General features: G+C 29.8%; 1 protein-coding gene across 1 annotated transcript in view; it reads right to left on the bottom strand.

Annotated features, from left to right (window-relative positions):
• The window catches only part of LOC136986094 (ubiquitin-conjugating enzyme E2 H), a 55,635-nt gene that overhangs the window by 19,747 nt on the left and 20,786 nt on the right, over positions 1–15,102 (bottom strand). The window contains exons 2-3 of the mRNA XM_067283560.1: positions 10,800–10,876; positions 10,646–10,720 (exon numbers count right to left, since the gene is read on the bottom strand). Of these exons, the coding sequence (XP_067139661.1) occupies positions 10,646–10,720; positions 10,800–10,876 (152 nt within the window). The remainder of the gene's footprint in view (positions 1–10,645; positions 10,721–10,799; positions 10,877–15,102) is intronic.

Here is a 15,102-nt window from a genome sequence, read left to right as displayed (position 1 = left end):
AACTGTATGTATGGATAAAGTCTCTCTTCAGAATTATTATATAGATTCTATATACAATGATTCGAAGAAAGATAACATTATCATTTCCAGTTTGAGTTGTGGTGACAAAGAAATAGTTAATAATGCCAATACTTTTAGTGAATTATTTAGAAGACAAAACAAGGAATCTATTCCTTTTATTAATAGTTATCGAATATCAGAAACTTGGCTTATTTTGTTTAAGCCCTATACTCAAGATGACAAAAGAGTTTTTTAAAAATTTAAAGAAAATTCAGGCATCGCTGTCCTACTCACATATGTCTTTGATGATTTGTCATACAGATCAAAACTAAGGCATATAAAATTGTTGCCTTTTTTTGCAGAAGCTAAATCTTTGAATAAAGAAGTATTTCTGAAAGCAGATTGCCTGACAGTTGGTAGTGACAAATTCACCTTCAATTTGAAAACAAATTACAGAAGATTTGATACTTTTTTTAGACAAATCCAGCCAAAAGGGTTAAGGGGAACAATTACTAAAGAGAGAAATAAAACTTTAGTAATGAGAATACTGTCTTGGAATTGTCAAGGAATGCTGGACTTGACAGTGAATGACCAAGAGTTTACACACTTATTGCAAAATTATGATTTAGTTGTTTTTACAGAGACTTGGTCAATTAACTCTTATAAACTGGTTCTTTGTTGAACCCAGATTTGTTTTTATAACAATAACTTGCTAGAAAACCAACTGGTCCCAGTCGTCCATATGGCAATCTCATTCCTGCAGTTTCCCAAAAATTAGGTTCCTCAGAAGTGTTCAAGTGTTTATAGGAGAAATTTTTGTTCACTTAAACAAGAACTATTATCAAACTGACTATTTGAGAGTAGATCTTTATGATGTACTGTTAAAAAAAAAATGGAAGACATGTTGATGAATTTCTGAGGATATAGTTATTTGGGGAGACACGAATGCTAGAATAGGCAAGGAACTAGATAATTTTTATGCTGGGAGTAATATTAATGTTTTAAATTCCCAAAGATCTAATGATTTAATATTGAACTAAAGAGGAAAAAGTTTTTTACAATTGATTAAAATCATACGGATTGTATATTTTAAACAGTCGATGTGCTTCAGACTACCCGGCTAAATTTACTTTTCTTTCGACAGTCGGTCTAGCTGTTATAGAGCTAATAACAGTAAATGCAAATTTATTTAGACAGACTATTGGATTTTAGAGTTCTTGATATTTTCGATTCTGATCACTTTCCAATTTCAATATCATTTGAATTTACGACGGATAGTGTATTGACTCTGAAACTTCCAAAAATTCGCTACATATGGAAGAAAGATTGGATGACTATTTGTCTATGATCAGTTTGCTATATACCTCTGTTAAAGGAACCTTTTTGTCAGATCTGCAGAGTTACTATGATGAACTATTACAGACTTTGTTGACTTTGGCTTTGCGATGTGGAATGGTTAAGAAATATATTTCTTTATCATTTGAGAAGCAATGGTTCGATTCTCAGTGTATGTTTAAAGGAAACAAAGAACTGAATACTACAAATGTTTCAAAGAAACAAAACTAGAAATCTATTGGACAAATTCTGTAAATTAAATAAAAGTTACAAGTCATTATGTAAGGAGAAGGAAAAATTATTTTTGGCTAAAATAAAATTATTATTATTGAAGACAAAAAATACTAGAAATTTTTGGTCACTAGTTAATAAATTTCAAATTAAGAAACCGTGTGAAAATGCTATATCCCCTCGGATTTGCAGGAGTATTTTGCTGGACCAAACATAGTAATTTATATTGATTTAAGTTTTGATAATACTGTTCGTCTTTTGGATGACCATATCACTTTGAACGAATTGGAAACTAACCAGAAAATTAAAATCATCTAAGGCACTAGGTCTTGATAATATAAGGAACAAAATGATAAAATATCTTTCTACAGAAAGATATTTTTAGACATATTGGATGTTTAACTCCTTTTGATCTAATTGCTCTTTTCCTTTATCTTGGAAACAAGTTGTTTTAAGAATGATTTATAAGAGGGAAGTAGGCAGATGTCAACTAATTATAGACCAATTGCTTTAGTGAATTTGGAAAGGTTTTTTTTCAAACTATTATGGCAAATCGTCTCCAGAACTGGACGAGGAGTTTAATATTGTTACACCTCTCCAAGGAGCATTTGTTAAAAATAGGGGCATCAAATCCAATTTGTTTATTTTGACTGGTCTTATTCAAACGTCACTTTCAAGGAAACGAGGAAAACTATATACTGCTTTTATTGATCTCAAGAAAGCTTTTGATATAGTCGATCATGATTTGTTATGGTATAAGCTTAGGAACATTGGTCTTTGTGTTTTTTGTCAATTTAAGAGTGTTTTCTAATACTAGATATCTTATAGAAACTTTTCATTTTGTACTGATTATTATGTTGAGTCCAATAGAGGGCTACCTCAAGGAGAACCAACAAGTCCTATCCTTTTTATTTTGTTTTTGAATGATTTTCCTAAACTTCTGAAAAGTCAAAGTTCTATAATAGCCATTGTCTTCATGTCAAAATTGACTGTTTTCTTTATGCTGATGATATTCTTCTCTTGGCTAATTCAGCTTCTTCGCTTAGAGAAAGACTTAATCTTACTTGGAGATATTGTGAAGATAATCTATTGACAATTAATTCAGAAAAGACAAAGCTTATGATTTTTCATAGAGGTGGAAAACTTAAAAAAACAGATAATTTCAGTTTAGAAAATCATAAACTGGAAATTGTTTCAACTTATTGACCTACCGGAAGATGTATATATTAATTTCCAATAGTCAAGACTGTCAAAGATAAATAGTAATTCTTTTTTGAAGCCATGGCTTGTTATTGCTAAAGGATAACTAGAAGACAATCCAATATTTAGTAATGTATTTAAGTGAAACTTTGTTCTTTCTGGACTGTGACAACAACTAAGACTTATATTGGCTAAAAGATGTTCGTTATCTTAGTGAAAGAGGTTGGAACAGTGATTTTTTTTAATGGAATGTGGAGTCCAGTGCCTTATTTATTGTCTAATTTGAGTTATATAGTCATTTGCTGCACAATTTAGATTAAATAGGTTTTCACTAAATGTAAATGGTAAAATAATTAATGTCTTAGGTGACTGAATGTTCTTTTCGCAGAACAACAGCATTGGATATGAGAAAACACCTTAATTCTTGCAACATTCTTTTGGATGTTCGAGTTGCTACACTGCCATCTGATTTTTGTTACCAAATTTTATTTGGTGATAATTTTGCCATGCTAACTTTGTATAAATTATATAATTTCTTTGTTCATGTATCAAACTTGTTCTTTAACCCCTTGTAATAACACCCATTATATCAAATAAAGATTGATATATTTAATTATTGCATACTGGTATATATTATTATACAATTGTGTTGTTTATTTTCAAAACTTAAAAAATATTTACTGTTTAACAAGTAATAATACAAAAATTATCAGTTTATTATACAAAATTGAGCGCTACAATATAAATAATAACAAGATATCAAAAATATTTTACTTTGAACTTAACATTTGAAATCCAGTACCTATAAATTACAAAAACTATTTTTTGTTAGAAGTACAGTTCTGGCAGCATGCAATTTTTTCCTTTGCACAAACTCCTGCTTTGCTGAACATACACCTTGTTGCTTATGCTGCTTGGAAGAGCTAAAGGAAATACTTTACAAGTTTCAAAATATGAAGATAAATATGACAATTTTTCACCACTGCAATGGGGGAATCTTTCCTGCTAATTGACTTGGAATAGTTATCAATGTGAAGTAGAGGACTAACTTGTTTTTTTTTTTGTCATCAGAACAAGCAGAAGACTGGAATGCATCATCAAAACATTCTCAAAATTCAGTATTTCTGAGTCTGTAGGAAGGCTAGTAGAAGCAAAGTCTCTTTCTCAACTTTAGCAGCCTAAAGCTTGTGATGAGCACTTTCTTTGGTCATCTTCAAGTTCTCTTTTGCAACTGTCATGTAACATATCCAGGAATCAATCCTTGGACTGAAATTCACCACATCTGTGAAACAGTTCATTTTGTATCAAGATCTAACAAAATTGACAAAATGTAAAGTGTCATTCTTTCACACAAGACACTTTAGATATTTGCAAATTATCTTTTACAGTTCTTATCTCAGATGACTCTTGCTTTCCTTTTCTAACAGTCTAGCACTTCAACTGTAGGAATAACCATAGATAGCATCAGATTTAAAAAAATAGTAGTAGTTCATACAATTGTTAGACTGAAGAGGGGGCCTTCAGGTCCAAAACACAAAAAGTGTTCCAGTGAAAATAAAGATATTTTGTTTTGAATTTTAACTAAGATCATATTTTTTTGCTAATTAGAAACTACACTAGTATAATAAGTCCTATTAACAAACAAGGTCTAAGTAGACAGTATTTACACAGAAATAGAAAGCTCAATGCCTACCATGTTTAAAAATTTACTGTTCATGGGTACCACCTCATTTTAAGAGAGCTGACCTTGGCACAGCCATCAATTCCATACCTTGGTCCTTCTCAATACATATTTGTCACATTTTCAAAACACATGGTCTCCGCCCGTTTTCCTCCCAACAACCAACTTTACACAGGTTTATCTGCAATGATACAAGCTCACTCTTCTCAAAAAATCTGCTGTACTGCTAACACACCAACAAGAGAAAATATGTGGTACATTGGTACCACTGCTAGAATGCTGGCAAGTTGCATAGAGCACCAAGAAGATATCACAAGATGTAGATGCTCCACAGAGCTAGCCAAAAAAGTCAGTCCAATTTCAACCTTTCGTGGGCCCAAATACCCTCCTCAAGCAGTGTGCTGATTGTATGGTATTTGGGAATTCCTCATTATTTCCACTATGCACCCATGCCATACATCCACACTTGAGCTTCCTAGCTTGTGAATCTCACTTTTTAATTCATGCCATCCTAGCTGACCCACATGATCATGTATCATAGGCTCATGCAATTAAAAAGAACTGCCAGTTCCCCATTATGCTTATCGTTTCAAATTGTGACCCTTCTTTGTCTTGCATTCACAAGCATCAAGTATTTTGTTCAACAATTTAATGGAATTTATTTGAAGTGTATTGTAATAGCTCCAGTGTGAAATTACTCTTTGAAAGCCAGTCATCTACAGCAATCATTTCCCCAATCTTCTGGATTTTTCTGGATATGGGATGATTAATGTTCCATGCCTTTACCACAGACATCTTACAGCATAATTTGCTTCACTGAGCAAAAAGACTTACTCATACTGAATTCATATTTTGTCCAGTATATGTAGCCCCTTTCTTGTCAATATTATCTTGGAGTTTCTCAACATGCTCCTGGATATTCTCTAGACAAAGCTTAATTCTCTGAATTAAGCTTTGTCTAGAGAAACCTAAAGATCTACTGATTTATTATAAAAATTAACATGACACTAAAGTAGAATTCAGAATTATTGCAAAATCTAGACAAAGCTTAATTCTCTGAATTAAGCTTTGTCTAAAGAATTTAAGTGATTTATAAGATTGGAAGTGCTATAAGTTTCCAGATCTTTGCTTCCTTCAGATATGAATGCAGAACAATGTTTGCATTTTTCCTTTCTTTCTTATCACTTTCATATTAAAAAATTCCAAACAGGAGAGGAAAGCTTCTTAGTGATTACAGATGATAATTTGAAATAAACTTAAATAGTACCATGTTTAAAAATTTAAACAATGCTACTATTTGTTTTATACTTTAGAAGTTTAAAAAACTAAAAATAAAAAAAAGTTTCTTAAAATGCTGCTGGTGCTACAAAAGTAAAACCTAAAGATCTACTGATTTATTATAAAAATTAACATGACACTAAAGTAGAATTCAGAATTATTGCAAAATCCTAATATCAGAAAATTCTAACAGATGAATTATCACCAAGAAAAGATGTTACTATCTAGTTCACAGTAAATATACACAATGTTCATTTTAACATTTATCCAGGCATAAAAAGATCTTTCCAGCATTGCAGAATATATTCATAGTCTACAATGCCTTAGTTTCTCTACAATGTTTACACTAAAACTCATTCATTCGAAAAGAAAAATTGAATAAATACATAAATTAGATATGAAGTAATTTGTCTAGGGCAGTGGTTCCCAACCTTTTCTAGGATGCGGAACACTTTTGTGAGCAATTTTCTTTAGCAGAACACTTACTTAAGTTAATATGAAATACATAAGCTTGTCATCAGTTATTTTATTAGAATTGAGCAGTTATAATTCAAAATCTCTACTCATATTATTAACGCCAATTCTAAGACAGGAAAAAATATACCTAAATAACTTTAATGGGAAACTTGTGCCTGATGTTTTTTACATATTTCATTCAGTTTTTATCATTGCCTTTATCTTATTCGAAACAGTAGTACACTCCATAAGACGAGTCGTACATATATATTTAAGTTTATGAAAATTTTATGATTTTAATTTTTTGATATTTGGCGGCTCGAATATGATTGTACACTTTCCAATTTGCGACTAAATTTGCGGAACACTTTGGAGATGCTTACGGAACACCAGTGTTCCGCGGAACACCAGTTGGGAACCACTGCTCTAGGGGAAGGTGATTAAGCCATTTGTGATAATTTTAACAATAAATTTAGAATTTCTGGAAAAAAAAGGTTTATCTATTCTATTACAAATTCTATAATAATTTCAATTTTGTAATAAGTTTCTTTATAGAAAAAAGAAAAATCATCATCATGAGACTGAATACTACTTGCAGTTTATCTTATTTCCTCATGTGTAATCATGAGGAAATAAGATAAACTACATGAAAGCAGCATGTAGATTACACACAAGCACTTTCCAGCTGTGATCTTTAGTCAGACTTTACTGTATTAAATTATTTTTACAGGTAAAAACTAATTCTTCCCACAGCTAGTTATATATTACTAAATAACACCACAAAACCCTTAAAATTAAGCCAGCAAATAATTTTAATTTAAATATGCTATGACAAGTGCGTTTGATCCTAATTGGGATCTGCTTCAAGTCAAAAAACATTCAATAAAAAATTAGAATGCTGAAAGAGCAATTTTAAAATTGCTGGATTTACACACACACTCTCTCCAAGTTTTGACAAATTATACAAAAATGGTACATCATAATCTAATCCCGAAAAAAAATATCCTAAACCAATTAATAAAAAATGTTAAACTGATTAAAAACAAGCTGTTTTGTGTAATGATTTCTGCAATTTTTATATACTAACAGATCTGGAAGATCATACATAATAGATATATTAAGCTTTCTTAAAAAAGATTTGTCCTTTTTTATACTCTGTCCTAATCAATCTAGCAGGGTGTATTCTTACACTTTTCCTGATTTTTTGCTTGTTACCATAATATGCAATATACTGTAATAGCTAGGCTTACCAGATGTCCCATTTTGACCAAGATTGTCCAGTTTGACGATTTAATCCCTGTGTCCCAGCCAGTTCGTCATTTTGTCCCAGTTATTTGGTAAAATTTTAAAAGTGCCGAATATACAAGAAGGAAAAATAATGAGACCTCAAGTAAAATGGTAATTTTGCAACTAAATAATTCCCTCTGTTACACTCACTGTTGCTAATCTAAATATTTTGTATCTAGATCAAAGTACTTTTAACATTATCTAGATGAATAGACCACCCAACTACACCTTAAGTTGCTGAGACAATTTTTTTAAACCTAACTAGTCAGGTTCAAATTGCTAGTCGGCATTTGTGACTATTTTGTACTGTACGTTAGATTAATTTAATCTCCAAAATGCTGAAAAGAAACAGTGTGTTTACTGATAACTGAAAAAAAGGATTATCCATTTTTGAAAATGATCATATTGACAAAGTAAAATATGAACTGTGCTTTCCAGAATTTTATTTTCAGTAACTCATGGGTGTTCAAACATTAAAAATCACTTGAAATGTGCAAAACTTAAGGTAAACCTTGTAGTAATAGGATCTTCCTCAAAATACATTGTCATATTTTAAAGGTATCGATTTAAGTGAAAGAATTTCACACTAGTGATAAATATTAATAACTTCTGAATAATAAGGTATGTTCAGTTGAATTATTAAAAATTGTTTTAAACTTGTTTTTTGCTAACAACTTTTTATATAGCCTTTTCAATCCTAAGTACTTATCCTAGTAGGACTTATTTTCTGTTGAGTATTTTCTCAAAATTGTCCCAGTTTGAGAAAAAAATATTATGGTAAGCCTACTAATAGCTGTCAAAATTATTAAACTTTAATTATTGCTGCTGTGTATGCACTTCACCCCAAGCAGAACAGAACAGTTCTAGCTATATATAGCTAGAACTGTTTGTAATATTTATAAAATAAATGACAAAACAGCTATGTTCCTACTCAATAGTGTACTTTAATACTAGAATTGCAGTTCCTAAAAAACAAAGAATCAAACTCAATTCAAACCCCATTTCTTACTTCAGCTATGTTAAAGATTTTTGAAATATTTTATTAATAGCATAGAGCCTGTTATATAAAACTACAAATTGCTACTCAATCTATCACTATATAAAAATTCTGAAAACATTACCAACTTATATACTGTATTTCCTTGATTAAACTGCAGAAAGCTATTTTTAAAACAAATATTCAAGGTTTACTTGAAGTCTCAGGATTTTTCTAAGGCCATAGTTTATTACCTTACAACAGGAGACAAGTGGATAAAAATTAAAAGAAAAATCTTGATTACTTGTACATTTTTAGAACTATTAAAACTATTTATTGATCGTGTTCATGGATTACAGCTATAACATTTGAAATAATTACTGTTTTCATAGTTAATCTGATTCTCTGTCTTAATTTCATTATCATGTGTTTATTTCAACATTGCCAGAATCAGATCTTGACTACCATTGCATCTTCTGGCTCAATCTCATCATCTCCAATTTGACACTTCCTAATTTCCCTTCAGCTGGTAAGATCTTTAACTTGACTGCAACTCACACTCAATATCCTACAATATTTATAAATTTTAATTCCAAAAAAGTGTTCTTATAAGTCTTTGGAACAGAAAGTGCTGTTTGACTCAAATTCTACCTCAAGTTGTCTAGTTAAATTTCTTATCCTGTTAGTCTAAACTACAGTATTCTATACTTTGCAATACTTTAACAAGTTTCCCATGTTTTTCAACCTGTGTTTATTTTTAACAGCACTTATTCCTACAAGTTTATATGAATCCCAGAATAAAAATTCAAAATGAGGATATACATTAATACACGTTGATTTATCCCAAGCTTACTACTTAAAACATTACATAATTAATCAAAACTAGATGTTCTGAATTATTGAGCTATTAAAAAGGTTAATTTAATAATTAGATATTAAATTACTTAATATCTAATTATTAAATTAGCCTTTCAATGGCCTGATAATTTGATTGTCTGGTTGTGATTAAAAAAATCTGGTTATATAGTTGTTTATATCTACACAATGAATTTGATATTCATTTTTTTTTTTACACTTTGCTCATTTCATATTATTTGTATACGTTTTCAACCACCTGTGATATACAACAGAGTTCTTTGTTAATTTATATATGCAAAGAGAAAAACTTTGCTATCTCAATCCAGATCAATTGTTATTCTTTATTAATGCTGACAGTTAATCATGATCAATGATTTTTGTCATTTGCAACAAGACCTAACTCATTTACAGTATCTTTTTTAGATATTTGAAAAAAAATATCTAAAAATAAATTGTCCCATAGTTGTCATTTTCCACTGATAATACACAAATTAATTATGCTCAAACTGTCAATGGCTTAGTGAATCTATTATCAATGATAATGCCTAACATCACAATGAATATCTCAAAAGCACATCTGTCAGACACTTGATGGAACACTTCTGCCAAACTATCATCCAAATCTGTCCTGTTCTATTTTTTTTTTTAAACCATCTTTCAAATTTGTCATTGTATACTACATGCCAATATATATGGTCAACAGCTCCATCTTCAATTACTAAATTGCACAAAATTTTAAAAGTTACCTCCTAAATACTTTGTCACCTTCTATGTACAAACTCTTAATATTGCTTGTTAAATTGAGGTCCCCAACTGATACCATATAAAATTCTGTCAAAGTAGGAGATTCAATTTTAAATTTTTTAATGGCCTTATGTCCCAACCAACTGCACCTTTGTGTTAACTGGTCAATCATGCTCTATTTCAGTTGTTTATATTTAAATGAAAAGAATAGATGTCTCTCTCAATTCTTTTTTATTGTGCCAATCTTTTGATGAAGGAACTTAGGTATGTGCACAGGCTACACAATTTAAAATATAAACAACTTTATATATGAAACATTGTTTTGGTGTTTTTGTTGTAATCTTTCAGGTTTTGTTATACAGGGCAGTAATCAAATGCTATGAAAGCAATTCTGTAAAATGCAGATAAATTGTTATAAATGATAATTAATTTTAAGTTAAAACTAAGTGTTAAACAAATCAAAACCACCATTTTGTATCTGAAATGTAAGAATGTATTGAATACTTATTTTTTAGATAATGAAAAACTCAAATTTGCATAGAAAAATTAAAATTCATAAAGTTTAATATAAAATTATCAAAATTTTAAAATTTACATACCAATTGAAGGTGATTTAAAAGGATATTTTTCAGGTAAATCAACTCTAACTTTCCATACACCCCCTTCATATGGTGCTGTCAAAAGATATCAATATTAAAACATTTGCATTATTGAAATTTATTACTAAATGTGTTTTTGAAATATTATACTTACTTCCTTTTGGCCCATAAAACTTCACTGAAAATTCATTTAATCCACCCAATATTGTTACTTCATGCTTACTTTCTATACTAAAAAAAAGTTAAGGATGCTTCTCAAAATGAAGTTTCTTAACTGAAATTGTTTTATTGAAGTTTTATTGAAGTTTCTTAACTGAAATTGTAAACAACATTAAGTTAAAAATAAATTTCATATATTTTTGTACTATTAATGTATGTCATTATTACATTTTGATAATTTTAAAGGTAAAAATTCAGGTTTTCAAAAAATGGATTCATTTTGATGTGTAGTAAGTCTGTTATAATTCACTGACTTTATTGATAGATATTTACCAATAAAAAATGTGGTTAATTATATTATTTATTAAATATTTTGATAGTCCAGTATATTCAGAAATATAAATGATGAGATATGACAACTTACTCAGAATTCAGAGAGAAACTTCTCTGCACAATCTGATAAAAAAAAAACAATATAAGATTTGGTGCAATTTAAATGAAGCTTAACGAGGAGGGAAAAAATTAAGATTATTGTCAGGAACAGTCATTTTAGACCAGTGTTTCTCAATCTCTAATGAATCATCGCCCCCCTTTGATAAAACCATTACATAGTATCACCCCCTTCACTTCGAAAAAAATTGTGTCAATTCGCTAATCAGGACCCCCGATTATTATAATTCCTGCCATGTGACAGAAAAGGGTTAAAAGTGGAAAGAAGAAGGATTATAGGAATGCTATTTGTTTCATTATTGTACGATATAATGAATAAAATATCTAATTATCTAATATAATGTTTTACTATATTGACCCCCCAAAATATAAATTGTTACTAATCGCCCCCAACATGGAAAAATCACCCACCTGGGGGCAATAACGCCCCGTTGAGAAACACTAATTTAGACAGTAAAATTAAGCTAAATGCTCAGTTAGGTAAGAATAATAAGTTTTCTTGTAAATAATAATTGAGATTTAAAAAAATCATTTTTTTCAAAGTTTTGTCAAAACAAATTGAGAAGTTCATTTCATGTAAGAATAGGTATCTATCTGATCTTATTAAATTTAGTCAAGACTAATTTCACAGTATGGATTAATCTGAAAAAACATCATCATTATACTCTAATTTCGTTTCAAATTAAATTAGTAGAGACAATCCTTATACTTCATCTAGAAAAGTGTTTTCTCCCTCTCTGTGTAATGAAAATTGCTAAAAAATTTTATCATTTTTTACTACACTACAATTAAGTGCCATAATTGCAATTTATTCCTATAACTAAAGTAACTTAATAAAATCTATGGAAAGCCACCACATCTATGCATAACAATTTCTATACATTTGTTTGAGCATAAGTTTTTATATCTGCAAATTTAGGAAATCAAGTTTTAGTTTGATAAATCTAAGAATACTTTTATTGGCATTATCTTATATAGAAAGAGTAAATAGCAAAAAGAAAATTGCCAAAATGATAATTTAAACCAGAGTTTGAAACTATCTCCCAAAAACAGATCAAGAGAATAATGTTATAGTGGCTAAAGCCCACAAAAACAAAGCTAGAATTAACCAACTAATGATAACTTTAGCCAAGTCTTGGTTCAAGCAAGCAATAGTAGTTAATTTTGAACTATCTACATAAAGCACACTATCTCAGTAACAAATAGATAAAGCTAATGTTATCTAAAAACTGAATTAATAAAGCAAGAACAAAAGTTTGAAATTTAAGCTGTATCTGAAATAAGGTGCACAAATGAGAAGAAACTTTAGAATTTCACTTTAACTGAATAATCTGTGGTTTTTCCAATGTGAGTTGGGTAGAAAACAATTTTTTTCAACCCACACTGTAGAATTTACTACTACTCCCTTGCATAAAAATTAGGTGATAAAAATAAATGTGCTGGTTATTGGCATCTTTGTTGGAGTATTTATACATTAGGCCAGTATCTGATAGCAATTGCCAGTTAATTCACCAAAATATTACCTGACTGAAGCTAAATTTACAACTTGTAGAATTAGCTGATTTTGACTGTTTCATTTGTATTATATTTTATTGTGTCTTATTCCATATTCATTCCTATAATAAATTTGTATTTGTGTGTACACATGGAATAAATACAAATCTAAACAGTGTTCCATTTCTAGTTAAAGTATTTTGCAACAAACTTTGTGCAAGCATTCAATTCAGATGTTCTAAAAGTTCTGTATTTGAATAATGTTCTATTCATTAATTTTAAAACTGTACCTGAGGATGAATGACATTTATAGTTTAATTAAAAAAAACGTTAGTTTTATTAAATTGAATTCTGCTGGAAAATTAATGGTTTGATTTGGAGTACTAATGCTGAAACAATTGACACTAAAAGCATACCTTTCATACTTTTTCAGCTTGAGTTTATTTACAACAAACATTTTTGGCTTATTATGAATAAACCAACCTGCATAAGGTAACTGAATGGCTGTTTTATATATTTTGTTACCAGTTTTGACTTATCTGTGTTCTTCAAATCACTTTTGAACAATGTGTACTTTGTGGCAAGGTACGTACCCCCCATAAAAACCAACACCATCAAAATAATAAATCTATCTCACATTGCCTTATATCTTCCAGCAATACTATTAAAAACAAATGTTTTTGGCCTAGTTTACAGGCCTGCTTAAGGTTCACATTTGAATTGAATTGTTTACTGAGTGTTTGAAAATTGAAATTTTCTAATCTTTAAACACTTAAAAAAGGAATTTTTTTAATTGAATAATCCAATACATCAAACAAAATAATTAGATATGCAAATAAAGTTATATAAACAATATTTTAAAATATAACTCAACATTAAAATAATAAATAGAACTCAAATAGAAACATGTTCTATTTATTGTTTTAATTTTTTCACATATTTTTAAATTTATTTTATATATATATCTAGTTATATAAACAAAACTTAAATTTATTTACAGTAAAACTTCTTTAACTCAAATATTTCTTTAACTTGAAAAAAATGAAGCACTTGGTAGGTCTCAATGAAATAGCATAGGAATTTAATGTCTCCAGTTACTACTTTCAACTTGAATTAATATTTATTCAACCCAAAGTAATCCTAATTATTGGATTTCCATAAAATTTTTAGACAGTGACTTCTATCTAACATCCATTTGCATACAACATTCCAGTCCAAAATGAGAAGTCATCTCACTATCTCAACAAGATAGATCTGCAAAACTGTTAGATTCCATTAATTACATTTAACATTTTGTTGAAATGCATTACACAAGCTTTTTAAAACAAAAAACTATCAAAGATTTTTTATATAATGCAAGAGACATAAAAATACAAATTATCCAGAGTCAGCATTTTTCATTCTATTGTTCTCTAACTCATCTATCTAATCATCTATAACTGAGTTTTTTCCTGCCCCTTGGAGCTTCAAGTTAGAGAAGATTTACTGTATTTGTTTTGTTTAATTTTATGTATATTATATTTAATTAAAAAAAGTGCCTTTTTTAAAAAAAAAGTCTGTTTAAAAGGTTAGAACATTCTAATTTTGAAACACTCAGTAAACCATTCAATTTGAATGTGTAGAATCTGAAACAGGCTTGTAAACTGTTAGAAACAAACATTTTTTGGCCTAAAGTACTGCTGGAAGACATAAGGCGTGAGATTGAGATTGTTAAATTAAGTTCTTGCTTTGAACAACACGTCTCCATCAGGTAATGTCGCAGTCATGAAAGACTATCTTGTCAAAATGTAATCCACAGGAATAATGGGACCTAAGGCTTCCCAACAGTAAGCTCCCTAAAACATTATACCATCTCTGTCACTTTTTATCCAGTAATGCATCCAGGTGTCAGTTAATCCTCTGGTAAATGACATACATACATAAACCCTGCCACCTACCTTATACAACAAAAATCAGGACTTGTCAAACTAGGCAACCTTCTTCCACTGATTCAATGTCAAAGATAATCATTGGATCATGCACAGTACTCATCACACATGGTCATGTTGACGATGGACTGGTGTTAGCACAGGTAGTTTAATGAGCAGATAGCCTTATGTACTGTACAAGTATTGTAAACTCTGTGCAATTAGAACACCTTTCTGTCATCAACAATATTAAATTGGTCTGCAATTTGTGCCATATTTGTTCTATTTCTTTTTACAAGCTGATTCAATCTTCATTTCTCTCTGATGTCATTGAGGCATGTCAAACTAATGTTTTTGACAGCTGGAGATGTTTTCCCCTTTTCAGATCACTCGTGATAATTGCTCACCGCAGCTACATGGAAAAAATCACCAGAATCAGTTTCAGAG

This window comes from Centruroides vittatus, unplaced genomic scaffold (assembly GCF_030686945.1).
Source record: "Centruroides vittatus isolate TY-2023 unplaced genomic scaffold, ASM3068694v2 contig_990, whole genome shotgun sequence".
Taxonomy (NCBI): Eukaryota; Metazoa; Arthropoda; class Arachnida; order Scorpiones; family Buthidae; genus Centruroides; species Centruroides vittatus.
The sequence above is the reverse complement of the archived record's forward strand: the minus strand, read 5'-3'. Positions and strand labels throughout refer to the sequence as shown.